Raw genomic sequence first — 27,893 nt, 5'->3', positions numbered from 1 at the left:
AAAAGAAGAGGACAAGCAGCACCACGATCGATGGACGCACCCCTTTCAACAATAATGACGCATGTGGAGAACAGAACTTTGTGGAAGATCTCACTCTATGTGTTTTCCTTAGAGTTAAGATTGACTCCATGGAACTTAACAATAACATGCAAGCTCAGCTTTAGCCAAAGGAAGTTAGAACCCTTCTTCTATATTTAATTTCATGTCGAGTATGAAGTCCAGCTGACTGGACTGGAGAACGAGCTCATGAACCCACGTATGGTATCAGTCTGAGAGGCGACGGGTGACTTCATGGTTACGGCAGGGTCGAGGGATGGGGGTGCGATAGTCTCGAAGAATGATAGTGTTTTCATACAAACAGGGAGCGTACCTCAGCTGCACCCCCCACCCCACACTTGGGGGGGGTAAATGCACCAGAATGCGTGAGCTGTCCATGGGGAGTTTTAAATTGCAGCGCAGGAATAACATAATGAAGGACCGTGGCGTGTGCTGCCCTCCAGCTACATGCCGTCGTTTTGTTATTAGCGAGAAGCCGGAGGGGTTGCGGTGCCGGTTGTGTGTGTTGGGAGGAGAGTGGGGGACGTATGGGATGGGGGGGGTGTTCGGCACACCAGATACCCAGGGAAATCAAGTGACACAATTCAGCAGATTCAGGTGTGTGTGTGTGTGTGTGTTCTGGAGAGGGGGTGCCATGCTGTGCAACTCTCACTTACTGGTTAGAACTTCAAACGGTGACAACGAGCACTCGAACGTACGGAGCGCCCTGGACTTGGGCGGCTGCCTCCCAGAAACACGCGCGTTGGGTTCCTCGTATCGAACGGAGACCCATCGGAAATCGTAACGGTGGATCATCGCGCCGATGTGACCGAGACGAATGGGGCGGGGGTGGGACAAATGGGCTCAAGGGGGGACCCTGCTCCGGCGCGCCAGTTGGCTCATGCATTATGCAGCCGGGTGAAAGAGGTGCGAGAAGCTCAAATTAAAGGTGGATCACTTAGCGGGAGAAGGCAGGAGCGAAGCACGAGAGCGACGGGCAGCTTATTCATCATCATTTAAGCAGGCCGGGTGCGGAGAAGCCAGGCGTTGTTGGTTTAGGCGCAGATAATTGCTCAATTAAAGCCCCCTCATAAGTGGGTGCCCTGAAAAATGGGCCTTGGCGACTCGGCTGTGGAGTCACAGCGCGAGCGGAAACGTCCTCCCCGACTTTCCAGCAAGGCAGCGCTGCGGACGGCCTCACGTGTGCCACAGCGGGTGGCGGGCTGCCGGCAGGTGGCGTAGCGGTTAGAGCCATCGTTTTGCAGTCAACAAACCTGCTTTCCAATCCCCTGCTGAGGTACCACTCATCAAGGTACTTACCGTGAATTGATAGAATAAAAATTAGTGTATCTCCAGAGCAAACACACATTGTTAAGGCGAACATGTAAAACTATATGATATCCATATCGAGTGTGTTTGTGTGTGATACAGTAAAAATGACCCAGCTCTATAAATGGGTAAATCACTATAAGTAGCTTAGTGTACAAACCTCAAATAAGAAAAGCATCGGATAATTGAATAATAATGATATAATAATAAGATAAATGAATAGTAATAAGAGGAGGAATGAATACAGTAGGATCTTGAGAAAAAACCCAAGAAAAATCTTTTTTCTTTTCTGAATTAGTTTTCCTTTTCAAGCCGGGGCAACTAAATCCAGCATTTTTACGCTGCTTTTCACAGCAGAAACGCAGCAGCCGAATTGCCTGCATTGTGAGGGAGCTTCAAACCGAACAAATAGCGTCAATACAAATGTCTTAATTGTGGACGTGGAGCAGCTCAGACAAAAAAAATGACCGTGCATAATTACCCCGCAGACTAAATAAAAACAATATTTTGCATTGCGGTGCCAAAAGAACGTCGATCAATTACCGCCATTGTATCCGCAGCTACTGTAATTTCGATTCTTTTCTGCCATCGCCCGTTATTGCGGGCCACATGCGGCGCCTAAACTGTTAGCGGGAAAAATGTCGAGATGAGGGTTTGACTGTCGAAAAAAGCATCCTTTCTTCTACCGTTTCAGAGCAGCGAAAGGTCAGCGTCGCTCTGTTATTATTTTTTTTCGAAGACTGGTTATTAGCAGCCGCTTGACAATCGTGTGGTTCCCATTGATAACCCCCCTGGCGTTGGGGGGGGCATTCATACGGCGCTGATGACAACTGAGTCATTCTCTTGATCTCACAATGGCTCTCCTCTCGCACATGCAAAGTCGCAGAGGAGACATTCACTCGATGACAGCCAGCCATCCCCGCCCCCCACATGGTCCGCTCCGCGAGGACACCATTCAAAGTCAAACCTCGTGAACCACAGTCCAGACATGTATCTGAAAATGGACAGGTGAAAAATGGCCTTAATGCGATGGATTTGGGGAATTCTGATCATCTGTAATCTGATGCACTGTAATCCCAGTCTAAATACTCGGAATTTAGTTTTATTTATTTCTAACCGTCTCATTTTGAAAATTAGATGTTCTTTAAGGACAGTAGGCTTGAGGAACTCAATCCAACCTGACACGTGTCGTGTGTGTTATTTGTGTTCATTGGCTCGTTCTGTTGCTCCGGCACAAACACACACACACACACACACACACACACACACTAAGTAACCAGTAACTATATAATGTTTATGTTTATTGATTGTGTGTGTGTGCGTGTGCCCACATGTCCTGTAGTGAATTGGTGAGCCATGCGGCACGTACTTCGCCGTACACCCTAAGCTTTCTGGGAAAGTCTCCAGATCATCGCAACCCTGGCTGGGTAAGCAGTTATTAGAACCATATGGGCACTTTAAAAAAACAACAAAAAAAAAAAAAAAAATCAGTTATCCTTTATAAATTATGTGCAAATTTATTACAAGGGTTTTAGCGTTTAAGCCTCGTTTCAAATGATCTGAAAACGTCATCTGTGGCCACGGGAGCCGCACTGTATGCAGCTGTTCCAAAAGAGTGTATCCGCATCCCAGAAGGACAGGATCTTGGACAAGAACCTGCCGCGTTAATGACATAGGTGTAGCAGTTGGAGTTTCCACCTCACAACTGAAGGACCCAGGTTTAAATCCCTGCTCCTGCTCTAGTACCCTTGATCAAGGTATTTACCCTGAACTGATAGAGTTAAATGGTCCCTGCTGTATACAAGGTAAATCACTGTAAGTTACTAAAAATACAAACCATCCCTGAATAAAGGCACCAGCTCCACAATATTATAATACAAAACTTCTGTTAAAATATCCCATTCAGATGATACATAAATCAGTGAAATCTTCAGTTGCTGTCGGAAGTAACCCACAATGCACGTGAATAATGTGCGCTAATGTAAGTGAGAAGCACCACCGAGCGCGAGCGCGACACGTCCCGACGCTTTCTTTGCTGCAGTAATAAAGCGGTGACGGAGAGTGCCGCACTGTTGTCGCCTTTGTGCTCCTTTCTTACCTGAGGCCCGGCACGATGGAGAGCGACACAGCCGAGCGAAGACCTACCCGAAGAGCAATTACAGGCATGGGAAAGTGATTACCATTAGATGAAAAGGCCCGGCAGCGAGCGTGGCATGCATAACACGATTTATAATTGTCATTCATCAAAACGGCCCCCTTGGCGGATCCTCCGCTCATCAAATTGTTCAATATTAACCGTGACACAAGGCGTAGCTGGACCATAATTAATGCTTTAAATCAATTATAACTGACTCTATTCGGAGAATTCCGGCCGGAATCTCATCCTTATCGGGAAAGTGATGGAAACTCGCCCACCGGTCCCGCGTGTCCTGGTTCTGTAAGAAGCACCACGATCTCCTCATGTTCCATCAGCCGAGGTCCTCCCGGGTTTCTCCTTTAGTTTCTGAGAGCAGAAGGGAACGGGTCGCATGGTCTGCATGCATCCAACGCGCAGGGATTCATTTGCATGTGGAGGGTGACGCCCAAAAATTTGGCTCGCTCAAAGCTTTGTTTCACATTAAAAATATGGAAAGGTATAGATTTCTACGTCATCGCACTGGCCTACCTGATGCCAAAGCTCACCTGTACCAACTATGGTCCAGCAGCAGAGCTGAGAGCTTCTCTGATTAGGTGAATAAAATTTTTCCAATGAGCTTTTATATACTGTTGCAATATCTGAAGAAACTTAATGTTTCTGATATTACTTTTGGTGAGGTCGTGTGTGGGATGCAGATGGTGCTGTGGTTCGAACCATCTTTTTGCAATCGCAGGTCCCCCCAGGTTCTGCAAGGTTCTTCCCCTAAATTGATAAAGTTTCTAAATGGGTAAATCATTGCAAGCAGCTTCATCTACAAATATTGTAAACCAGCTTAGAAGAAAGCTTAAAAAAGAGAAAAAAAAAGTCAACTATAACAAATAACTGACAAATAATAATAAATCAGTCTACTGAGCTCTTAGTACAGGCAAATAATATGTATCTAAAGGAAAACTGCTGTTTTACTTTATAAACCAAGTGGATCTTCGTGAATAATATAACAATATATATCTGTTGGTTAATATTTGCTCTATACTGAATGGAATAAATTCAGGTACCATAGTAGTTAAGGATGTACACTTGATGAAGGTATACCCCAAAAGGTACAAATCCTGGTTCAAGTCCCCTTTCCATCACTGCTGTAGTGCAGCACATGACCAAGGGTTTTACCCTGAATTTTATTCTGGAGGTATCCTGAAATGTACATATGGGTGTAGAAATGTGAGCTGCTTTGAAGATTAAACAGCTCTGTTCGGTAAACAAGAACAGTTCCTTCCCCGAAAAAAAGAAAACCTGCGCTATTCCAAGCATTTTGTCTGACATATTTTGAATTGTGCTTCAAAGCAGACTATTTAACCTGTGCATTTTGTGTGTGCGCGCGTGTCATTGAACTGTTTAAATTTTGCTTGTGTGCTACTCGTTGGAGCACAGCAAAATGATTTGTTTGCAAAATTGGCCTTTTGAGGAATCTGACCCCAAATGCTGAATTCTGCACATTTTTTACAAGCCCACTTGTGTGCAGACAATTGTGTTTGCTGTCTCGCTGAAGCACGTGAGATTGGCACTGAGGCTGGAGGAGGCGCACAGCCCCATTATCCTCCCGAATGTGGACTTGAATGAACAAGGGTTGGTGGGTGATGCTCCGCAGGGCCTGTGAAAGGTTTGCACCGAGGTGCCCTCGTGCGCTCCTGCCGGGAGCGGGAATGAGAGGGCCTCTGTTGTGCTCGAGGGATGACTGTTTGCAGTGATTACGTTGACATACAGTATGTCAAAGGGTGAGTCTTTTTTTTTTCCAAACCACATGAATCGTCCTGTGCATAACAGAAGATGCCTGCTGCAGTCACAGTGTCATGTTTGCTTGTACTTATGGCTACTTGCACTTTTCAAACTCTGTGCTGCTGTACATTCACTTAAATTGGGCGATGCTTTTCTCCAAAGCAAATAATAAGGTTTAGTTATTTATATTAGTTTACTCATTTATATAGCAGGGTAAACTTTACTGTATCAGTTCAGTGTAAGTAGCTTGATCAAGGGTACTACAGCAGGTGGTGGGATTCAAACCTCAATTCTTGGACTGTGAGTCAGCACATCTCACCTCCAGCAGCATCTTTAATGAGCATCCCTATACAAATTTCAATACCTGGTTTTGATGACTGTCAGACCTATTTATCCTGAGTAAATGCATTATATTACACAGAGATCACAGTATACAGTATATTCTAAGACAGCCTGTTTTAGCATTCTATGGAAAATCACACACACAGGCTGAAGCCGCTTGTCCCGAGCAGGGTCGCAGCAAACTGCAGCCTAACCCAGCAACACGGGGCGTAAGGCTGGGTGGGGAGGGGACACACCCAGGACGGGATGCCAGTCCATCAGAAGACACCCTAAGCTGGACTCGAACCCCAGACCCACCAGAGAGCAGGACCCGGCCAAGCCCGCTGCACCACCGCGCCCTCTCTCTGTGGAAAGTCATCTGTGCAAAACATTTCTGTTGTACACGTCCAGAAAGTTCGGTGCCAGAAGGAATCCTGATAAGAAGACCATAAATCTAAACATATCCAGAAAAATAACAGAAGTAAAATACAGGAGAGACATGAGAGGAGAGGGAGTACTGTGGCGCAAATGCGGTATATACTCTGGATAACAATGTGTGTGTATATGTGTCTTTAAAGGTATATATGTGTTTGGGGATACAGATATATAGGACCAGTAGGTGAACGATCTCTCACGCAAGGGGACTTCGGGCTGAATCCCTGCCCCTGCTGTAATACCTTTGATCAAGGTAATCAGCCTGAACCGGTACAGTAAAAATTACCCTGCTCCATAAATGAGTAAATCATTGTAAGCCATCTCCTTCCATGGCTGCCGGACTAACTCTTGGAATGATCCAGTTTACTGTAATTTCAAATACTTCCATATCAGTGTCCAAAAACATATTTTTTGGTAGGGACTGTATGTGTGGAGTGATAAGTTTGGCACGTAACTCCGTGTTTCACAGCATTCGAGAGTGCGAAGATATCACATTTCTCTGTTGATTCATTATGTGGCCAGTCAGTTTGGAAGTCTATTTTCTCTACTGGTGAAAAAAATGGTGGGAGGCGTGTGTGAGCTGGGGGGGACTTAGATACAAGCAGGAGTGAAAATGAAACCCCTCCAACAGCTGATCATTGTCGATCAACACCTGATCTGTGTTTAGGCAGATCAGAGCCATTCAATCAGGGTAAATCACTACTGATCATATGGTCACATATTACAAGACTGCTGTTTATAGACACTATAATTAGCTTCATTAGTCAGACTTTTAAGTTTAAATATTTATTTAAAATCCGTAAAGGTCAGTAAAGTGCTCATGAGCTGGAACACAAATGTATATAAATTGAGAAGGCATGCAAATTTTATAGCATTTCTTAGTGTGGAGAGAAAATCATGATGAAACTATCAATTCGAAGAGGAACTAATCGAGGCCTTACTAGTAGTAGTGCTGCTCTTGGGAAACATACGCTTGACGCGTTAAACGTTTTCTTTGTGCAGAAAGCATGGAACAACCGTCTAGGAAACGGGGCTCCCAAAAATGTTCACTGCAGTCAACTTCGCATTCTCCGTTTTGTGAGTGGGGACCGCTTTTTCACAATGCTCACTGCTTCTGGCAGCTGCTCGTAAACACAGCTGATCGAAATGAAGGTCGGAGTCATTGCCACAGGAGAGGCCGCTGAGTGTGTGTGTGTGTGTGTGTGTGTGTGTGTAAGACAGAGACACTGATGCGTCTGCAGGGACTAAACACTAATAATTTAGTTTTGATGTGTTGCTGCTTTTTTTTTTGGAGTGGTTATTTTTCAGTTTCTGTTTGTCATGCTGAGTGTGTGTGTTTGTGTGTGTGTGTGTGTGAATGTATATGTGTTAGTGTGAGTGTGTGTGCTGTACGTAAAAGGTCGCTGATTCCTGAATTCTCTGCATGCACTGGCCTTCTCAGTCTGTCAGATGACAACTTGATATGGATTAATGGACCGTTTATAGACTCCGAACAGGAAGTTGCCTAACTTCAACACCCTAGCGATGCTCCAGAAATTCCATCCTCACACTTGACTGATGGATTACTGTCAGCTTGTGACCTGTTCAATGCAGAAATGAAAGAAACAAAAAAGCCTAAACAAATATATAAATATGTATGGTGTGATGGACTGGTGTTCTGACAGTGTAAATCACTGCTCATACCCTTCGGTTCTGGAATAGGCCCCAGAGCAACACAATCATGCACTGGAAATTATTAATAATGTATTGATGGCTGAACAAATGTAAATATCTTTGCATACCTGTGACAAGGTTATTTCTCCATGTCTATCTGTGTTTAGTCACAGTCATCATTCATTCTATGGACAGATGCCCAACATATAAGGTATTATAAAGTTATTAAGGCAGTTGAGGAAAAACAAGTAAACAGAGTACAGCACTCTACAATACTGTACTGCGTCTGCTCTTTGCTACACATGTTGGGTTTTCTTGGTACTTTCAATAGATGTAAACATTTACATTTATTCATTTAGATAACATTTAGCCTTTGTCCAATGTGACCTACAGGCTCAGGTTTGTACACTAATCTACTTGGAATGATCTATCAACTTATACAGCAAGGTAATTTTTTCCTGTATCAATTCAGGGTAAGTAGCTTTATCGAGAGTACTACAGCAAAGGTGGGGATTCAAGAATGAAACATGGCAGCTCTAATGTCTGTGCAGTCTGTGAATGTAGACTATATTGTGTAGTACCGGTGATGGGTGGGTGATTGTGATGGGGATGGGAGAAGTGTCGCCCTAATGGTCAAAGAAGCCTAATGTGTCCGCCCCAGTTTTCGTCCACTCTACTGCAGCACAGGGTCCTTGATGAGCGGGTCATAAGGACCAATGATGACAGCTCCCCGACACTAAGCTTGTATACTGACATATTATGCATTAACAGCAGCGTGGATCAAAAGCCCCAGATATGTGTTTAAAGTATCTACCATGGAAAGAGAACATCAGAGAGTCCATCAGTGAATTGTAGGGCGCAGGAGTGTGATGTGTGACATCACGAAGAATCGGTACAAATGAGTTGCGCCCGCAAGTTTGCTGTCACTCAAGGTGTATATATGAGCTCGGGAAGCCCAGTGCTTGGGTTGCGCTGCCCCCTCTCGTCAAACGACTCCGATAAGAGTCCTGTTTTATGGACAGTCTGACCTGTGCTGTCGCTTCAGCCGCAGTTACCAGTGATCTAGTGCGTCAGATTCCTCTGAGGAATTTCAGTCTCTTCTCCAGGACACGTGTTTCCATTGGGCTTTGAGATGCATCGCTCTCAGCCTTTTTCGTCCTCAGGGTTGGCATGTTCCAAAAGGTGGCCTTAGACATCACAGAACAACTTCTCCTCCGAAGGTCTTTAACCACTTTTTTTGGCAGGTCAAGTTCTTCACCAGGTGGGTCAGCTGCAGAATGATTTAGGGTCGCGTGCTGCTCGAATGATGCTCTTTACTTTGTTCTTGTCCCTCTGAAGTCAGAAAAAGCGATGTCAGTGAGAGACTACAGAGGAAGGCCGTGCTCACATCTCCTTCAGAAGAGCATCTCGGCCTGCCACACCAAACGTACACGGGAGGTTCGGAGGTGAAGGTTCTGCATGGGAGTTAACCAGGGTAGATGAGTGAGCCTCCCTTTTTGGAGTCCTAACGGCACAGCGCGCTCTCCAGCTCGTCCTGGTTCCTGGAACAGGTGGAGTGTTAATTATGCATTAAAATATACGGAGCTCCCCCAGGTGCATGATGCACTGGAGCGTGGCTGCCTTCCCTTGCGCCCCACCCCCCGCGCCCCATCGTTCCCATCTTCCTGTGAAGTTTCCAGAGTGATGGGTCTCATTTTAAAGGCAAACACATCGTAGGCGGGGAAGGGGATGTTTGGATCACCTGGTGCAGCACCACTTCACCCACCTTACCCACCCCCCACCAATCACCCGCAAACCTCCACTTTCTATTGTGTGCTCCTGCAGAGGTGTCTTCCAAAAACCCCGAGAAATCTCACTCTAAACACCAAGCTTCTCCATCTTCAAAGTGCATCACTTAGCCGCTGTTTTTTTTAATTCCTCACTCAGTTTCACTTCGTCACCCTTCTTTTACCGTGTTGTAGCATAATCAAACCACAGTAGTCTCTTGCTTTTTTCCCTTTTTGCCAGAACTCCAAGAATGTTGTGGATGTAAGAATGAAAAATGTCAATAAATGTCCCAAACATTCATGAACGGGCAAAACATGTCCGTCAAGTTGACCCCACAAATGAAGGTGCAATGGGCACTTGGGGTTTTTGCTTCCACAGTCTACGTACATCCTGTGTGGTACCATGAGTCTATGTTTCCTGAGCATCACTTTGCACTTTATGTGTTATAGGCATGAGTTGTGTGTCTGAATGTATCCTACTGTCCATCAGAAGAGTCTTGCTGAACTCTCCATATGGAGTTGTGTTGTCAGTGCCAACGTGCCGTGCACACCATGCTACCCAAATGAGTCTAGAGAGCACAGATTAGCATCCACAGTAATTCCATGGTGTCATTGTCAGTGTTATGAATGAATGGTTTCCACCCTTTGCGTAGTGACCATTTTTACGGAATCTGTAAGCAAATGATGCTGTGCACACATCCATCTTTGACATCAGCACTAACATCAGAGATGCAATGTGCCAAGCACCTTCCTACATAGAATCTTGTGAAGCACTGCCCATGCCAGGCACCTAGAATTTTCTGCATATTTCAATGTTCACAAAGCTGTCTTGGAACATCTCCATGGTGACCTGAATTACTATTAAGCACTACCCCCGGTGGCCTTTTTAGACAACCAATGAGTGCAGCATCTTCTGCTCCTGTTTCAGAGTAAATATTCTGCTGTCGCATTTGGATCTCTGGGCCTTCGTGCGTGTTACTTTTTACCATGCAAAATCAAGTCCGCTCCAACAAACAGCCTCATCGCTGTTCCCAAAGGCGATGCTTCTTAAGATCGGGTAGCAGCTTGATCAGCGTGGACATAAAGGACCAGTTCTCGAAAACGGGTCACCGCAGCTGAGACCTTGGGACAGGAGACCTGGCAGGCCGTTGCTTTCTTCCTGCCCTCGGCCATGGGATGGAGTCCAGTCCAAACGGGCCCCTCGCAGTTTGGTACTCAGCCACTGAGCGACTGAGTGCGTTTGACTGTTAATACAGCTACATTCCTGGCACTGTGTATTATCTACAAACTGTTATTTTAGGAGGATCTGGTTGCTTAGAGCAAAAAAATAAAGAAAACGAAAATGTCTGCAAAGCCATCAGAAGCAGGGTGGGGGAGTTGGAAACATTTGCATTTGTTGGATGAGATGCTTTCCAGCCATCTGATTGGCTGTTGCGCTGCTGCTCGATTGATTTACTCTGTTACCCTTACCCTCATTGTTCGGTCAGGCTGACCCTCTATGAGTTGGAAAATAGCCCCCCCAGGGGGAGACACGTGTAATGGACTCTTCGATAGCGCCTGTGCAGTTGAACCCAGGCACACCGGGGGAGGGAATCCCAGACAGGCCTGCAGCCAGATCACGTCATTGTCGAGACTCCCAGACACATCTCGCATTCCAGCAGATGCGTAAGGAGTCTACAGCAGTGTTCCAATACCTGTTTCCCTGTGGTTTTACCTGAATCCCGGTTTTACTGTGATTATCACCAAACGAACTGAACCCCCTGAACTCTGGAGGACCAAAGAGCACCTCAGGAGTGGGGGCGGGCAGTTTATATCTCATTACAATTCTGAGTAAACTAAGCACATCAACAGGTGACACAAATACACACACACACACACACACACGCAATTGCTGAAGTAGTCTCGTTGTGAACAAAGAGGATCACTGGCATTTTTATCAATTCATTTATCTGACACTTTTCTCCCAGGCATCATTCAGTGTTTGTTTTGTACACTAAGCTACTTACTGTGATTTACCCATTTATACAGCTGGGTACTTCTTACCATGTCAATTCATGGTAATTGCCTTGATGAAGGGTGCGACACTGGAAGCGGGGATTTAAACCTGGGGTCCTCTGACTGCAAAGCGGCTGCTGAAGCAAGTAAACCACCTGCTGCTCGTAACGGCGAGAGTTTTATTCGCCTCTGAAACAAAGCAAAAAAAATACATGCATAAATGTCTTTATTTATATACTCTATGCCTGGATCCATTGTCTAGAGGCTGTTGTATAAGCAATGGGCCGTGCTGTTATGAGTCTCTCCTTTGTGTGCGTGTTTGCCGCAGTTCAGCGTTGGCCAGTCCAGCTTTAATAAAAGTCCAGAGAATCATGTTTTGAGCTCTTGGGTAAGCAGCCATCCATCTTGCCAGAGGCTGAAAGAATTCTAATCTCATTACGGATTGTTATTGGCATGTAGCAAAAGGTCATCTTCATAAGCGCACCTCTTTATTTGTGATTGAATAAAAGTCTCTTCGGTGCTGTGCCATTATTTTTCCTTTAAACGGAAAGAACGGTAACAAAAAACGAGCGAGGGGTAGACCGAGTTAACTCGGCCCATTCACAGAAGAACGAGTTGTCTCTCCAAGGTCTTTCACTGCTCTGCGCAGCAGATTAACCGCTTTTAGTGACCTGGAATGTTTAATATATCTGTCAAAGTCAAACTCGAGGTTAATGTGCTTCTCTCATACTATATTTATTTTGCCGCTCTGCAGCAAAATAGCCCGTCTTTATTGGGTCTTGGCGATAGTAGTGAAAATAGCCGCAGACAGTACCGAGTCACGGCACCGCGGTATCGCCTGGTGGGGTTCGCCTGCAATAGACAGGTGCCCCGTGGTGATATCTTTGTGCGCGACGTTGAACAGCACGGTCGACTTCATCACCGCGAGCGATGATTAAATAAACCGCAGAAGGATTCGGACCGCGGAGCCTTTTGTTTGCATGCAACCCCCCTGCCCCCTCCCCAGCGGACCTCCACATCCTGCGTGTTCAGTCGGCCTCGGGATTGAAATATTGATCCGGCGACTTGCAAATAGCGATTTAGAGAGTGAAGGAAATTAAATACTGTTCAGAGGTAAACACAGTCATCTAAAGGGGGCCCGAAAGAAAAAAAAAAAGTCTTGATAGGTAATCCTTTAATTAAATTAGGAGAAGAGCAACAAAGATGCCGTTCCCTCTTTGCCCAGTTCCGGCAGGTTTTTTTGAAAAATTTTTTGTTGCTGTTGCTAAGAGACCAGAATTGAGTTTCTCCTTGGTTTCGGTTGGCCCGGACACTGGCAGACACCAGACTCGGTTCTTGCGCCGGGGCCTCTGCCAAGGTCCGTAATCCGAAGCTGTGCCGAAGTCGGAGTGACCTCCGCCGTCCTCGGCGGCCCGCGGCCCTCTGGATCGGGCTCTCGCCAACACCCGCGCGTCGCCCCCGCGGGCTCGGGGGTGTCACTGCCGCAGGGTAACGTGTCGCTGCCACGGTGGGTGGGCAGGGTCAGCGCCAGGGCAAGTTCTACTGGTCAGCTGAGCTGGGATGGCGACGGAGACTCCCTCAACAGGGAATTAATCCACTCTACATTCTAAAGGCTCCTTTCTTCCAGAAACTTCCAATTTCTCAAGCCAAGGATTACTGTCATAGTACAACCTGAGAGCGAATCACATTAATTCCTTACTTACTGAAGATTTTATCCAAAGCACCTTACGGCACTTGACCCATTTACACAGCTGGGTAATTTTTACTCTATCAACTCAATGCAAATCCCTTGATCAAAGGTGCTGGAGCAAGAGTGTGGAAAGGAGTTTAAACCAGCAACCTGCAGGTTACACATCAGTTTAAGTGCTACCCGCCCTCGTCTGATAGCGAGGCTGCCGGTTGTTTTCTTCCATTTTTTGGTCACTCATGCAGTGATGACATTTTTTACCCTTTGGTAGTACAGCTGGTTGGGCAGAGAACTGTAGCGCTACAGAGCCGGGCATCCTTAGGTCGCCGGTTTGAGTCCGGCTCGAAGTAAATCAGTATCTGTGCCACGTTAGTATCACATGAAAGATCTGTTTTGTTCGGTATTTCTAAAAGGATGCATGTAGTGCGGCGTTAGGTAAATGAAGTGGAGGGGCTCGGTTTTTTGCTCAGCTGCTGGGAGGTGGTCACACCAGACCGGACTGTCAGTCGCTGGCAGCCTCCGTGTTGACGGCCATGGCTCCTGACAGCTGTCAGTGATTCCACTCTCAGCGGTCACTCTTCACTATAATGTCTGGTAACGAGCGGCAGCCCTGTCCCGCCGCTCGACCCGTCCGCCATAAAACCGTCCCCCCGGTCCCGGGCAACGACACAGCCCCGAGCCCGACGGGACGCCGGCGAGGTGCGAGCTCCGCTTCGGGTGCCCGCAAGGTCTCAACAGCCATTATCTGTGTAAATGACATGTCAGAGCGATGTCACAGGCATCCCCCCGAGACCCGCCGGTCTGTGATCGCGGGGTTGCGCCGACATTCGGAACATCCCCCAATGCAGAGGAGCACTCCCTCACCGTCACGTCGCAGTGCTCATCTTAGCACCTCTCGCATATCTTGCCAGTTGATAAAAAGTACAGTGTGTGTGTCCCACATTGCCTATTCCCTGTGCATTGCCTGAGCCGTGTACACTGTCACTCTGACTTTGCTGTTCATGACGATGCAAACTCTCTATTTCATGTCAGGGCCAATGCATGTCCACTCGGCATGAGGTGCGTTTGCAGATCCTGGGCTACTTGTATCTGTTTAGCCCCAGCTAAGACACAGTTTTCGTTCCGGGCATTTTTGCTCCTGCAGATCTGAAGCCGCAACCTACTTTTTTTACATTTAATAATTTATCTCGTACTTTTCTCCAAAGTGGTTTAATGTTAAGGACAGTTGGTAGCATGGTGGTTAGAGCTACTGCCTTCAGATCCAAAGGTCACAGTTTTGGTCCCCATCTCTGGTTGTAGTACTCTTGAGCCAGGTACTTACTCTAAATTACTCCTGTAAAATTACCTCGCTCTATAAATGGGTAAAGTGTGTGTAATTGTAAGCTGCTTTGGAGAAAAGTCTTGTTGTAGGTTGTACACCGATTTATACGGCAGAGTTTTATTATTAGTGTTATCTCAAGGTAGGTACCCTGATCAAGGGCAATGCAGCTTCACTTGAGATTTGAACCCAGGGCCTCTGAGTTGAGCTGCCCCTTCCGCATGCGGAGTTTTCTAAGGGCTGGGCGACTCGGTGTATAAACGGTAACTCAGCGGGCGATAGCTGTCTCCAGTGCCGTTGCTAACAAATCATCCCCTCCCTCTGCAGTCAATCCGGGAAGTCACCGGCTACGTCCTGGTGGCGCTGAACCAGTTTGAGTACCTTCCCCTGGAGAACCTTCGCATCATCCGTGGCACCCAACTGTACGAGGACCGATACGCCCTGGCCATCTTCCTCAACTACCGACGCGATGGCAACTTTGGGCTTCGACGGCTTGGCCTGAAGAACCTCACGGGTAGGTCAGCACCCACGTCAAGCATGCAGCCCTCAGTCTATCAGTCTCTTTGTCCTTGTCTGCGTCGTCTCTGCCTCTGCAACATCTACCAGTCTTTCCAATGCCATTTCTGTCTTGCGTCATGGGATTTCGTCTTTTTCTACACGTTTATATCCGTGAGCTTCTTTGTTTCAACCACAGGCCTCGTCCCCGTCTCCATGCCTGTCTGTACATATGGTTCCACGTCTGTCCACACGACCGTGTCCCGACATCTTCATTCTGCTAAGTCTCTGCATTGTTTCTGACATTCTATCCCAGCTCACAATGTACCTCGGGAAGTGCGTGTGAAAATAGAAAGCAGAAAGAAAACAAGAAAAGCCCCATTTTGTCCGTTGCTAGGAGAAAGCATCTGTAGATAAAATGATAATCATTAATGCGTACATTGAAAAAAATGAAAGCACTTCTGGAGGGAGAAGAAGGGTAGGGTCAACCTCTAGCGGGTGGAACCGTGATGAAAAATGTTTCGAAGCTCTGCTTAAAATGCCACTGCTTTCGAAAGGAATCGGCCGGAAACCTTTCTGTGACGTCCGCCACTTTAAAACACCTTGCTCCACCTCAACCGGAACCCCAGCTTCCTTTGCGTAAATAAGTCTTTTAAGTAAATGGAAGGCAAATTAAGTGAAATCGACTTCTCCATTTAAAAAACAACCAACAATGAACTTGTTTCCACATCGTTAACATATTTCTGTCTGCCCTGATTTCCTTACAAGGCCCATCTATTGTGCAGACTGGAGAGCTGTCTTAAAAGGCGCCCGTTGTGTTCCAGAGCATTCACGTAAAAGCAATTATCGCTGAAGCATTACATGAAAAGGCAGAGGATTTCTGTGCGTCACGTGCACGTAACATGGTACAGGCAGCCATCAGAGCAGCGGGGCTGAAGGAAGGGGTAAAAAACACGGGCAAGGGCTTTAAACATACCGCTCCAGTGTAAATGTACTCCCGCGGTGAAAAAGAGTAACGTGAACGGCGGTACCCTCTTCACTTTGGGTAGAAACCTGTTCACTGCTATACAATGAAGGCAGTGAAAGCACAATTCTCCCAGGGCTTCCTGATAGATCCAAAAGAAAGAGGTGGACATAACCCCTGCTGATGTCTTATTGATAGCAGCGCTAATGACCGAAAATGTGGAAAACAGGATGGAGATGATGATGGACGTGTCATGAAGTCCACAAAACCCTCAGCAAAGTGCTACACCTAAAAGTCAGCTGTAATGGGTACCCAGAGTCAACTCTTGCATGCTGACAGCATCACTTTCCCCCAAAATGCACTCATTCTCCTCCTTTTCAGTTTGATTTGTGCTCCGTTAAAATTTCAACCCCATCAGCCCTCGTTTGCTCGTTTCACCTCGTTTCGATCTCAGTAACGATGACCTCCATTTGGACTGTTTCGAACACTATCGTCTTGTTCGGCAAGTGGAATTCACCTCCGTTGTTTTCATTGGTTCTTTTGTCTTTATTGTTGAATTTGTACATGAATTTCCTCCGTCACGTACATTTGTTTTGTTTGTGAGCGTTCGCTAAGTGTACGTTAATAGGCATGAAAGAGGTGATTAATCACAGGACAGGCATACGGTATTATAGAGTAATCAATGAAGGGAAAATGCAATGTATGCTTTGCTATGTTTGGCTAAAATAAATAATGTTAACTTTTGAGTTGTTGTGTCCATTTTAATTGAATTTGGGGATATCTTAGCATGAATGAGTGTCAGTTTTGGGGCACGGCAATGTATACAAATTTTAACCATTGAAAGTAATAATAATTACAACTTTGGTCTATGACAGTTCACCTTACGTAGGGCTTTTTTGGAAGCCAATACCCTAGTAAGACAGTGGAAGACTATTGCAAACACGATTTCTCTATTATTGATCCTTCCTGCTGCTGCGATGTCTATGCATATTGGCACAAGCTTTGTCCTCCATCCTTACTAATGATGCGAATCATCACGACTGCTGCAGCTGTGTCTATTAGAGGCTCTTCTGTTGACCGCCGTGGAGGCAAACAAACCTCTTTATTGACACTGATGGAAACCGAAATAGACCAATTCCCAGCGAAGACACAATTCTCAGTGTCCCATCAGCCCGTCATATCTCGGGACTGGAAGGGGGGCTTGTCCAAGGTGCGCATCGTGAGGCGGGAATGAGGGCGATCGATTGCGGGAACGCGGCTCTCCGTTCTGTGCTTATTGCCTGTTCGCGAGTGACAGCGGGGAGGCCGGCTGGACCTCGGCTTTTCATAACCCGTCTGAACCCCCGCCGGCGGGGGGTGGGATGGTGGGGACTTTAAAGTGTGCCGGTCGGGACTGTCAGGCTCAGCAAAGACCCGGAGGGAGCCAGGTTGTAAACTGGCCGACTCTAAAAGTTTGAGGAAAGAAATGTTGTTCCACTTTGAAAATAGTGACTCCTGAAGAACCTGCTATACACCGAATTGACTCCTGACAGCACAAGGATGTGCTGAATCGAAGAAACCGAGTGTGTGTTGAATTGGGCGAAGGGTACCTGTTGAATAACGTATGAAAGGTTACTCGTTGGACAGGACGTGAGGGACAGCATGTTCAATAGGCTGTAGAGAAGTACGTATTCAGCTGGTCTAGTAGAGGGGCATGTTTCCTCCAACTTTTAATAGGAATATGCAGTATAATTTGGAATAGGTTGCCAAGAGGGTCATGTTGTATCTCTAACAGGTACATATTTAATCCGTTTTACAGGGCGTATATTTAAAAGGTAGTTATGGGAGTTGAGAAGGAAATCTGGATAAGAAATGTGGTGTTGGAAAGGCGGCAGCCCTCTGGCAGCGGCAGCTCTGCATCAGACGATCAGTCTGTCTCTCCAAGCGAACAGAAATAGCTCATTCTAGCTGAGAGTTGGATTATGTGAGCCTGGATGTTTGGATGCCGTGGTCCATGGGGGTCTCCTTCACCTCCAGCCCGTGACGTCGGAGCCTTCGCAACACAGACGATGAGACGGGCCGAGAGGGACGCTGCCGACCTAGCGAGGGCCGGCGCTCCCTGGGCTTTGCCGTGACGGGACTGCACATCAGCCCACTAAAAAGCACAGCAGGTGGAGCGATGCCTGAGGACACAGATGTGTGACCTGTAGGTTGCTGGTTTAAGTCCCAGCAGAGTTCAGGCTGCTGTTTACTTCTCCAAGGTGCTCCATCCGAATCACTCCAGGAAAGTGCCAAGCTCTGCAAAGAGCAGGAGCCGCAAGCCCCCATGGACAAAACTGTGGATTTCGATAACGGGCAGGCGCGGAAGATGTGATCAGCGAGCGCTCTCAGCAGAAATAAGAAAATATCAATATTTTTCATGCGATATCATTACATACGTATATGTTCTATCCTCTATCCCACTAATCATTCACAAAGAAAAAAAGCAAAAAGCTGTATTCCTCAGTCCTCGGTAGATTCACAGCAGGGGTTTTCCAGCGGTCTCTGCTCTGTACTCTGCCTTGCATGTAGAACGTTTCCTCAGCCTTATTGAGAATATCTGGGGATCTGCTCACACTCAGTAATACATAATATATGAGTCTGAGTTGATGCCCAGATGTTGTTGGCTACAAATTGTTTCTTTTTTTTTTTTTTTTTTTTTTTTTTCTGGAATATGTATGACATTTGGGAGGTGTTGTGTTTAGCAGGTAAAATGTTCCCCTCAACCGGGAAGCGAAGCCGAATGTTAAATAAGAAGTGTCGACTCAGGTGCCTTGTAGCGAAAATGAAATTACTTCTCAAATTCCAGTTCGGAGACCTTTATAGTACCCCGTGCGGCAGTATCTACGCGGCCAGGGCCTTTTCGGTAGCATTTTATGCGTTTTCCGAGGAGACGGCGCACTTTGGTTCTGTGACCTGTGACATAAAACGGTTACTTTTACGGTGGAGCAATCACACTTACGAGGTTGAGGAGGCGAACCGCGAAAACTTGCGACGTGCCATCCGGATCTTTCCGGAAGGTCGTCCGCGTGAGGCACCGCAGCATTGACGCATCCCGGCGTGATGGCGATGGTGTGCCGCATCGTACGTCCTTCCTCGTTCCATCCGCAGCTGTTCCTACGTGTCTCGGCAGGACGGAGGGACAGACGGACGCCGCGTTCCTCGGCCGTCGGTAATTAGAGTCCTCAGCGTCGCTGCCTTAGCCAGGTGTACCCGCCCATGCCTAATTACCTGTAATCACCGCACACTCGAAGCCTCCGAGGACCTACACTGCCGTACACGTGCATCTGTTTCCCATTATGAGTTCAGTACATATGGAGAGGTGTTTTTTTTTTTTCTTTTTCCGCTATGGCACCGTTTGCCTATTTCACAACGTACGTGTTATTATAAACTGCCTGCTCTTTCGAAGGCCTTGCTAACAAAAAACCTTGTAATATAGAGGTCAAAGGGCACCGAGTTTACGGGGAAACTTCAAATAGCGAGTGGAACGGTTATGCAACATGAATGAAACGCTGAAATAGCCCCGAGCGCCTCAACTCGCTCGCATCCTGTCGCTTAGGGGAGTGCTGTGCTGCTGTTGTACGTTTTTAGTACTTTTAGATGGGGTGGTACACTTAATTGTACCGTACTGCCGGATTCTTGGGATGTTAACGAAATGAAACAGCTGAGTAATTTTTACTGGGGTAAATTACGGTAAGGACCTTGATCAAGAGCAGAGACTCGAACCCAAGTCCCAACATGGGGGCAGTGGATCTACCCACCATGTTACCTGCTGCTCAAACTAAACATGTCTGCTGTATAAAAAAGGTATATACACACACACACACACACACACACACACTTTCAGAACCGCTTGTCCCATACGGGGTCACGGGGAACCGGAGCCTACCCGGCAACACAGGGCGTAAGGCCGGAGGGGGAGGGGACACACCCAGGACAGGACACCAGTCCATCGCAAGGTGCCCCAAGCGGGACTCGAACCCCAGACCCACCAGAGAACAGGACTGCGGTCCAACCCACTGCGCCACCGCACCCCCCTTGATAAAAAAGGTAAATAAATGTAATTAAGTGTCACTGGGCTCTAGTCCAACATAATGTGGGAAGAGGCAGGAATGTCAGGCCCCCCCCAGGTTGCCCCGGCGCTCACCTCGCACCTGAGAAGGGCTCATGTGGGTCAAACAGCGGTGGTGCTAATCTGCCTGCGTGTGTCCCTATAACCTGGGCATAGATCAGCAAAAGACGGGGAGACAGCTGTCCTCAGGTGAGCAGCACAGAGCATTTCGGTGTGACTCCGGATGTCATCGGCTTGGCTAAGATACCCTTACATGGCAGGATTTACCCAGACTGAGCAACTTTTTTCTCCATTTTATACACTGTATTCACTGTACGATGCAGTAGGTGCAGGTGTCATTTCAATCCCGCCTTCTGCTGTAGCACCCTTGATCAATGTGCTTACCCTGAATTGATATATTACTTTTACTTTTATTTATTTAACAGACACTTTTCTCCAAAGCGATTGCCAATGAACTCTTTGTAGTGTTATGAGCCCACACACCTTATTCACCAAGGTGACTTACGCTGCTAGATACCCTACTTACACTGGGTCACTCATCCATACATCAGTGGAACACACACACTCTCTCTCTGTCACTCACACACTATGGGGAACCTGAACATCATGTCTTTGGACTGTGGGAGGAAACCAGAGCACCCGGAGGAACCCACGCAAACACAGGGAGAACATGCAAACTCCACACAGACTCAGCAGGGATCAAACCCACATCCTCTCACACCACTCAGGTGCTGTGAAACACTATAGTACATAGTATATTTTGATATAGTAAAAAGCGGTATAAATGGGTAAATCGTTTCAAGTAGCACTGTAAATTGCTTTGGAGAGAAGAGTCATATAAATGAAAAAACAGAAATGTGTTTTCTCTGCAGAATAATCTGGATCAGACTTGGACAACAGACATATAATTCTGGACGCTATCGCCAGAGCCAGTTCTACTTGTGCCGCTCTACTTTTTATACCACGTTATATTACACTGTCTGTGGCAGCTTACTGGTGAGGGCACACTACCAAAATAGCTTGAACTTTATTACTGAAATTGAAGTAAATGGTCAATCTTTGCCACCGGCTCCTCTGGCCCATGATTCTGAGATACTGCGGTGTACCGTATTATTAATGGAAGTGGGGTATTTTACTCACACTTCCCACAGTAACTTCTAGATTCAGGACAAGTCGTTACAGGAGAGGCTATACATGTGTACCACATGATGCCTGGTGCGTATCATACATCTGTCCAGCATTAAATACCCCGTTCAATATTGCATCAATCTGCATCAGTCTCCCTTCAGTGGTTGTTCTGACAGCGGGACGATGGATTATTTGAAACGGCAGCTTCTCTGCGTGGATGTGAATTAGTCCCACTTAGGGTGCCACTTCACTGTCTCACCCGCTGGCGCAACATTACACACCGTGACTTTGTTGCCAGCAACAATTAGCTTCTTAGCAGCTCCGTGTTTCAGACAAAGACGAACGGTAATAAGCAGAGGAGCCGGAGAAGCTCCTCCCCCCGTGAAGAAAGGCATCAGCTAAATGAACAAATGTAATGAGATTCCTCCTTCTCATCATTTGCACGTCGCACACCGTCATTTCACCGAGGCAAGTTGCACATTGTCTATCACGCAAGCATTCCGAAGTTCCATTTGCTTGTCACTGTGCTACCTTTGATGATGTCATTATTAAAATTTCGGTTCAGAGCACGAAGGATCTCGGTTCTGGCTCCGTTGTGGTGGAACGACCTCCCCCTTTCCCTCGGAACTGCTGAATCTTTGTCCACATTTAAAAAGGGTCTTAAAACTCACCTCTTCCAGACTCACTTTGCCCATCATCTCTTAAGATCATGTAAGGTGTAAATGTTCATGCATTATAACTTAAGATGATGCCCGGATCAACCTTTACGCATCTACTCCTGTAATGTGATGTAAATGTTTATATGTATCTCAAAAAAAAAAAAAAAAAATTAATTAATAGGAAGGTGATCAGAATTCGCAGATATTCTGATAAAGTTTTATGCAGCTACTCATGTGGTGAACACTGGTTCATATGGTGGAAAGTAACAAACTAGCTGCACTGTAGAATCATGCATCTGCATCTAAGTGTCTCTTTCTGCTAATGTAATGAGCACATTTTGTTTTCTATGAGATGTGCATCACTTTGAAGAAAAGCATCTGCTGAATGAATACATGTAAATGTATGTAAAATGTAATGTAAATGTTCATAGCAAAGCAAATGTAACCTGTTTTTACCCTCCCAGCCAATAGGGGGCAGTGAAGATCACCCAAACAGAGCAAGTGCGGGGCTGTTGCAATTCAACTCACCTCCACGGTGTTTACTGCTTGTGTCCGCCGAGTGTTTGTGACCAAGACCAGGGTGTCAAACGTTTGTGGGATAAATTTCTTGGCAGCTGGCGCTGAATACGAGCTTGTCGTGACAATCGATTTTAAATTTTGCACAGTTTTAACTGCAACGATGATAAACCGTATAAATATATCAACGTCCTGCAACCGGTTTTAATAAAGCTGTACCTGAGTTCGTTACAGGACCTGGTCTGTAAGTAAATCGAGGAACTGTATTATGAACACTTTACTAACTGTGACTTAATGGTGAAGGTGACTTTTGCAAAAAAAAAAAAAAAAGAGTTACAAACATCCCAGCTTTGTTTGTAATTGTAAGACCCAGTTCACAGTGAAAAATCATAACCCTGTAATGAGAAGGCCCCGCACTGCTGAGTCTTTCCCACAGTACATTGCACTATAGGGACCTCACACATTTATTACTCTGTTTTTATTCACCCCACTGTCAAAGTTAGACTGCGCCTTTATTTCGCCGGCATTGTCCATTGATAATAGAACATGTAGATTAGAACTTGTCAATAAGGGTGCATTGTTCATTTTCTGTATGGCATTATACGTATATTGTTCTTTTATTGCTAAATTCTCTGATTTGCTCAAGAAAGTGTGCTCAGTGAAAGGGAAGCAATCGTGTCTTTCACCTGATTTCCTGAGGAGCGAGTTCCGGAGAGGGGACTAATCTTCCGCGACTCGCTCGAGAGCACTCGTCTTCCCCAGTTCTCTCAAAAGTGGGCGCCCATTTTCCTTGCCGCGGCCGTTCTGACATATTGCGTTGTCATTTGCCACTTTGCCCTTCCGAGATCTAATAACTCGCCTCGGTCGCAACTCGGGTTTGTTGCTCGTGAAGAATAGCGCCACAAGGACGTGTTCGGCTGAGCTCTGTGCTGTGAATGATATTGGGGGTAAAAAGCGCGTGACCTTTCCAAGTAGGAACCCTCCGTGAGGGCGATGCTCGAGAGCCTTAGTGGTTGCCAAGGCGACAAACAGGAAGTAGGAGGAAGCCCCATACCCCCATGCCTTCTTGTCATGGTTCCAGCAGATCGGATCAGAGCTCCTCCATGGCCCAGTCTGATGCGAGAGGGAATGAAAGCCTCCGCCTCCATTACATAAGAGAGCGGTCCTCCCGGTTATAGCTGGGAGGGTTTCAAAGGCTCCCTCCCGCCTTTGTGCCGGAGTAGAACTGAGGAATCCATTGATAAGTATCCCTTTAGAGGCCTGCGGTTTTCCCGCAAACCCCCGCGCCTGGTTGTGTACCCAAAGTGATGAGCTCCATGATGCTGGAGATCTTTATTCATAGTGATCCCTCCCTGGGGAGACAGCTGGAGATCAGCCTGGATACACACACAAACACACACAGCCACAGGCAGGCACACTGAATAATCGACATAGACTCATACACATCCACTCACTGGCACATGAGTTCAATAAGCCAATCACACACACAATGTCTGAAACCACTGGTCCCGAGCAGGCTCGCAGCGAGTCGGAGCCTAGCCCAGCAACACAGGGAACACACCCCGGAGAGGACGCCAGTCCACCGCAAGGCATCCCAAGCAGGACTCGAACCCCAGACCCACCGCAGAACAGGCCCCAGCCAAACCCGCTGTGCCACCACACCCCCTGTAAACCAATCAGAAATATACAAATATTTCTATAAATATTTGTAAATGTGTAGTCTATGCATACTGTTGTTGTGCAGAGTCCAAGACACAAATCAAGGTTGTCTTTCCGTTGATCCAGTTGCGCTTCCTTTACTTTTACCTCCAGAACCAAATTCTCGACCAGTTCAGAATGGCAGATCTTTACTGACCACCCAGGATGAAATCTGGATTTAGGTGGATTTGGTGTTTTAGAAATACTATTCTTGTCTTCGATCACTAGAAAGAAGAAATTACTCTCATTGAAAGTAGCTTGTAAAAGGATGTCCTATATTGCTCTATTGATTTTCTTTCCATGCCATTGAAAAAGCTGGCAGTTCAGGTGCAAATGTTGCTTGGAATGGCCAGTTTTTTTTTCTTTCTTTTTTTGTCTCTAGTGATTTAACATGGAAGTTCTTAAATAGAAAATCATCTTAATTTCTCAAGACTGTAGACTGGAAAACATTTTACAAAAAGAATTCTGAAAGTTTTTCATGCAGTGTTTCCAAAGACCAGCTGGTGCTCATACAGTGGTTTTAAAACAGCGCAATTAAAATCTGTGATGAAATTCTACGCATGAAATCACCTTCTTGAGTCGCATGACTTTCTTATGTCCAGGGATTAGCCAATAGCAGAGCTCACAACCCGTCATGTGACTCCTTCAAGTCCATGGATTGGCCAGTGGCAGTTCTCATAATTAATCATCTATTGAGTGAAGCACATATTTAAGGGATGAAGGTAAGATGGACTTCTAAGAGGGTAGGGTCAACTCTCTGTACCTATTAGGCTGTGGATTCAAATTTGCTTTTGGTTCTCCTTCTGTGTCTGGTTTCCTCCCATAGTTATATTGATGTTGTTTTGATAAATTGGTGGTCCCAGGTTGCCCGTGGTGTGTGCTGTGGTCGAGTGTCCTTACATTGACTCTCATCCTGTCCAGGGTGTACCGTGCCTCCAGCCCTTTACTTCCTAGGGAGGGCTTGGGGTGACTGTTTCTCCCTCTTATACCAATATAGCTTCTCCAGTTCAGGGTTGCAGTGGTCCAGAGCCTATCCCTAGGTGGGACACCAATCCATCGCAGGGCAAGCACTCACACATTAACTGAGACATACACACCAGTCTTCCTCAAACTCCTATATTGTGGAAGGAAACCAGAGCACCTGCAGGAAATCCATGCAAACACAGAGAGAACATGAAAACTGCACACAAAAGTGATTTGAGCGGCAGCCCTACCCCTATGCCACCCTGACGTACACCACGCTGGCCCAAGTGACCATCATGGCCCTTCCTCTCCCAGTATCCCCTGAGATCCACCCCAGCCTCGGTGCTGCCTCTCCCCGTTCCCTGGCCAGACTGCACCCGAAGAGCAGGCAATTGGTCTTAATTACACCTTGTCCCTGTGCAGAGGCAGAGGTTAAACACCACCATGCAGTCTGACATTTCCAACCGCTGCAGTTCCTTCATTGCACATGAATTATACATAATTCCATGTTCTTGATTTTTTTCCCCCTCTCTCCCTCTTTCAGTAGCTTTGAAAACAAGCACCACGACTTGGGTGAATCCTAATTATCACTCGATGGGAACACTGCAAAACTGCGCACAGTAAAGGCTTCTTCACAGCTCCAGGTTCCATCTTTATTTCCATAGGCCCCGTTTGCGGCGTATTCCTGTTTGCTCAGCTCTGCCCTTTGGTTACTTGGTGTGACAGGTCCAAGCAGATGATGGAGCTACACGCAACAGTGTTAAGAAACACATTTAACCAGCGGCTCAGATTTTTGTCAGAGTGGAAGGTCTGGAGTGGTTTAGATGCATTAATCCCAGGATGCCTTGATAGTTTCATTTAATCATTCTGGAAATGATCAATTGATCAATCAATAAATCCATCCATCCATCTACTCAACTCATTTCACATGTCCGGATCTCTGTGAGCATCTGTCAGCAGCAGTAAGGCAAGGTAGAGACAAGGCGTCCCGTCGACAGGTGTTTGTTAGCACAGGGCTGAACAAACCATGAGCAGAAGTTCATCTTTGATGGGTTCGAATTTCAGAGGACAACCGTGAAACGAGGGATTTTTGTAACAGGAGGGTCAATTTTCAAGTGGAATCAAATCAAATCATAATAAATCTAATGTTACTGAAGTACAGAAAAACCACGGGGGTCGGTGCCCCAGTCCCCCCCGTATTTGTTTATAACTCCAATTAACTCCACTGAGTACCATCAAAAAATATTGTTGGTCCCTCAATACCTGACAAGCTGTTATGCCTCTGTAAAGAAGACATCATAGAGTATTTGTAATATTTGGTTATCTGTCAATGAATCTCATGCAACTCACATATTTCTGGACAAAAAATTGCAGTTAAGTAGTTTGTAGGGGGTGCGGCGGCGCAGTGGGTTGGACCACAGTCCTGCTCTCCGGTGGGTCTGGGGTTCGAATCCCGCTTGGGGTGCCTTGTGACGGACTGGCGTCCCGTCCTGGGTGTGTCCCCTCCCCCTCTGGCCTTACGCCCTGTGTTACCGGGTAGGCTCCGGTTCCCCGTGACCCTGTAAGGGACAAGCGGTTCTGAAAATGTGTGTGTGCGTGTGTGTAGTTTGCACCACAGAAGCAGAGCCCCTCCCTATCATTCCCGCACCATCACTATCATATTTATTAAGTTACTTGTTTTTACGCTTCTCCACAAGACACGCCAACAGTCCAACTGTGCATTGCAACCACACCCACTGAGTATGTAAATATTCCGTTTGTAGCTGCATATCAGGATTTTTCCCCCTTCTTCAGATTATTTGAAAACAGAAATACAGATGTATTCTGTAATTCTAAGCAGAACAGAATATATTTGCATATTTCAAAATGATCCCAACATTACTGACTTATATTCTAGCATGTGTTACAACATGATTTATTCCATGTATAATTAACATAATATATGGTATTTGTGCTTCGCCACATAGATTTTAAATACGTCCTCAAAATCTGATTTTAAAAGTTTCTCTAACATTATACCCATGGCTGCAGTTCGATGGTGAATTGATGAGAGGTGCTGGAATAAAGTGCGCAATTTTCGTCCTGAAAACTGTTTCTTCTTGTCTCGTCATGTCCAGCAGTAAACCTGCCGATTGCTTGTGGCTTTTGATTCTCCTTTGGACCACTTTCCATCTGGGAGTTTGTTCCAACACAGACACGAGAGACTCGGAGTAACTTTGTGTGAATCACTGATTGTTCCTTCTGCTCTTGCCTGACAGCCCCCAGACACGGGGTCAATTAGAGCCGGGTGTCTAATTGATTGCTTCCCGTCCAATTATGCCTGTGTCATGGTTAATATTTCTCTGTATGAGGGACCCCTGCTCCGTCGAGGGTCTGCCTTGATGGAGCATAGTAGTCTTTCTTAGCACTCTGTCTCGATTTTGGCATCACTGCGTTTTGCCTGCTCCCAAATATGCAATTTTGGAGAACTGAGCCCAGATTCCCCAGTTTGGGCTCAATTTTACCTACAGTTAAAAATCTCATTTTGCCTGCAGTTAAATGACAACATTGTATGCTAATTTTTAGTTACGGCCATTACTCTCCTCACATTTATAGCTGTTAAATTTCCAAAAAAAGATGGATCAGCAGAGGGGTTTGGAGTGCGTGAGGACAGGAATCTCACTATGAAGGACGCAGACATGTAGAGACTTCTAGTTAGCCCTATGGCCACGTAATCCGGCTTCCACAGCCGTTGATGTGCATGCACCTTGAAGAACGTTAGGATGTTTTAGGATCTGTGCAGACCTTTGGCTCAGCAGAATAACTGCGAGTGACCCTTCGGAGGTGTGAACACATGGAGTTTGTGCTTTGAGTCACAGCCACAGCAGCATAGACTCTAGGTGGTCTCCGTCTACAGCCGGTGCTGTCAGCCGGCAGGAGGTGAAACACTG

At 46.4% G+C, this 27,893-nt stretch overlaps 1 protein-coding gene across 3 annotated transcripts in view; it reads left to right on the top strand.

Moving 5' to 3' along the window:
- The window catches only part of LOC108928922 (receptor tyrosine-protein kinase erbB-4-like), a 128,747-nt gene that overhangs the window by 11,970 nt on the left and 88,884 nt on the right, over positions 1–27,893 (top strand). For all 3 annotated transcript variants that reach the window (XR_003798136.1, XM_029257866.1, XM_029257865.1), the window contains exon 2: positions 14,778–14,964. Coding sequence is in view for 2 of the 3 variants with exons in the window: in XM_029257866.1 (XP_029113699.1) it covers positions 14,778–14,964 (187 nt within the window). In the remaining variant the exon portion in view is untranslated. The remainder of the gene's footprint in view (positions 1–14,777; positions 14,965–27,893) is intronic.

Source organism: Scleropages formosus, chromosome 14 (genome assembly GCF_900964775.1).
Source record: "Scleropages formosus chromosome 14, fSclFor1.1, whole genome shotgun sequence".
NCBI lineage: Eukaryota > Metazoa > Chordata > Actinopteri > Osteoglossiformes > Osteoglossidae > Scleropages > Scleropages formosus.
Note: the sequence above shows the minus strand (reverse complement) of the source record. Positions and strands in the feature narration are given on the sequence as shown.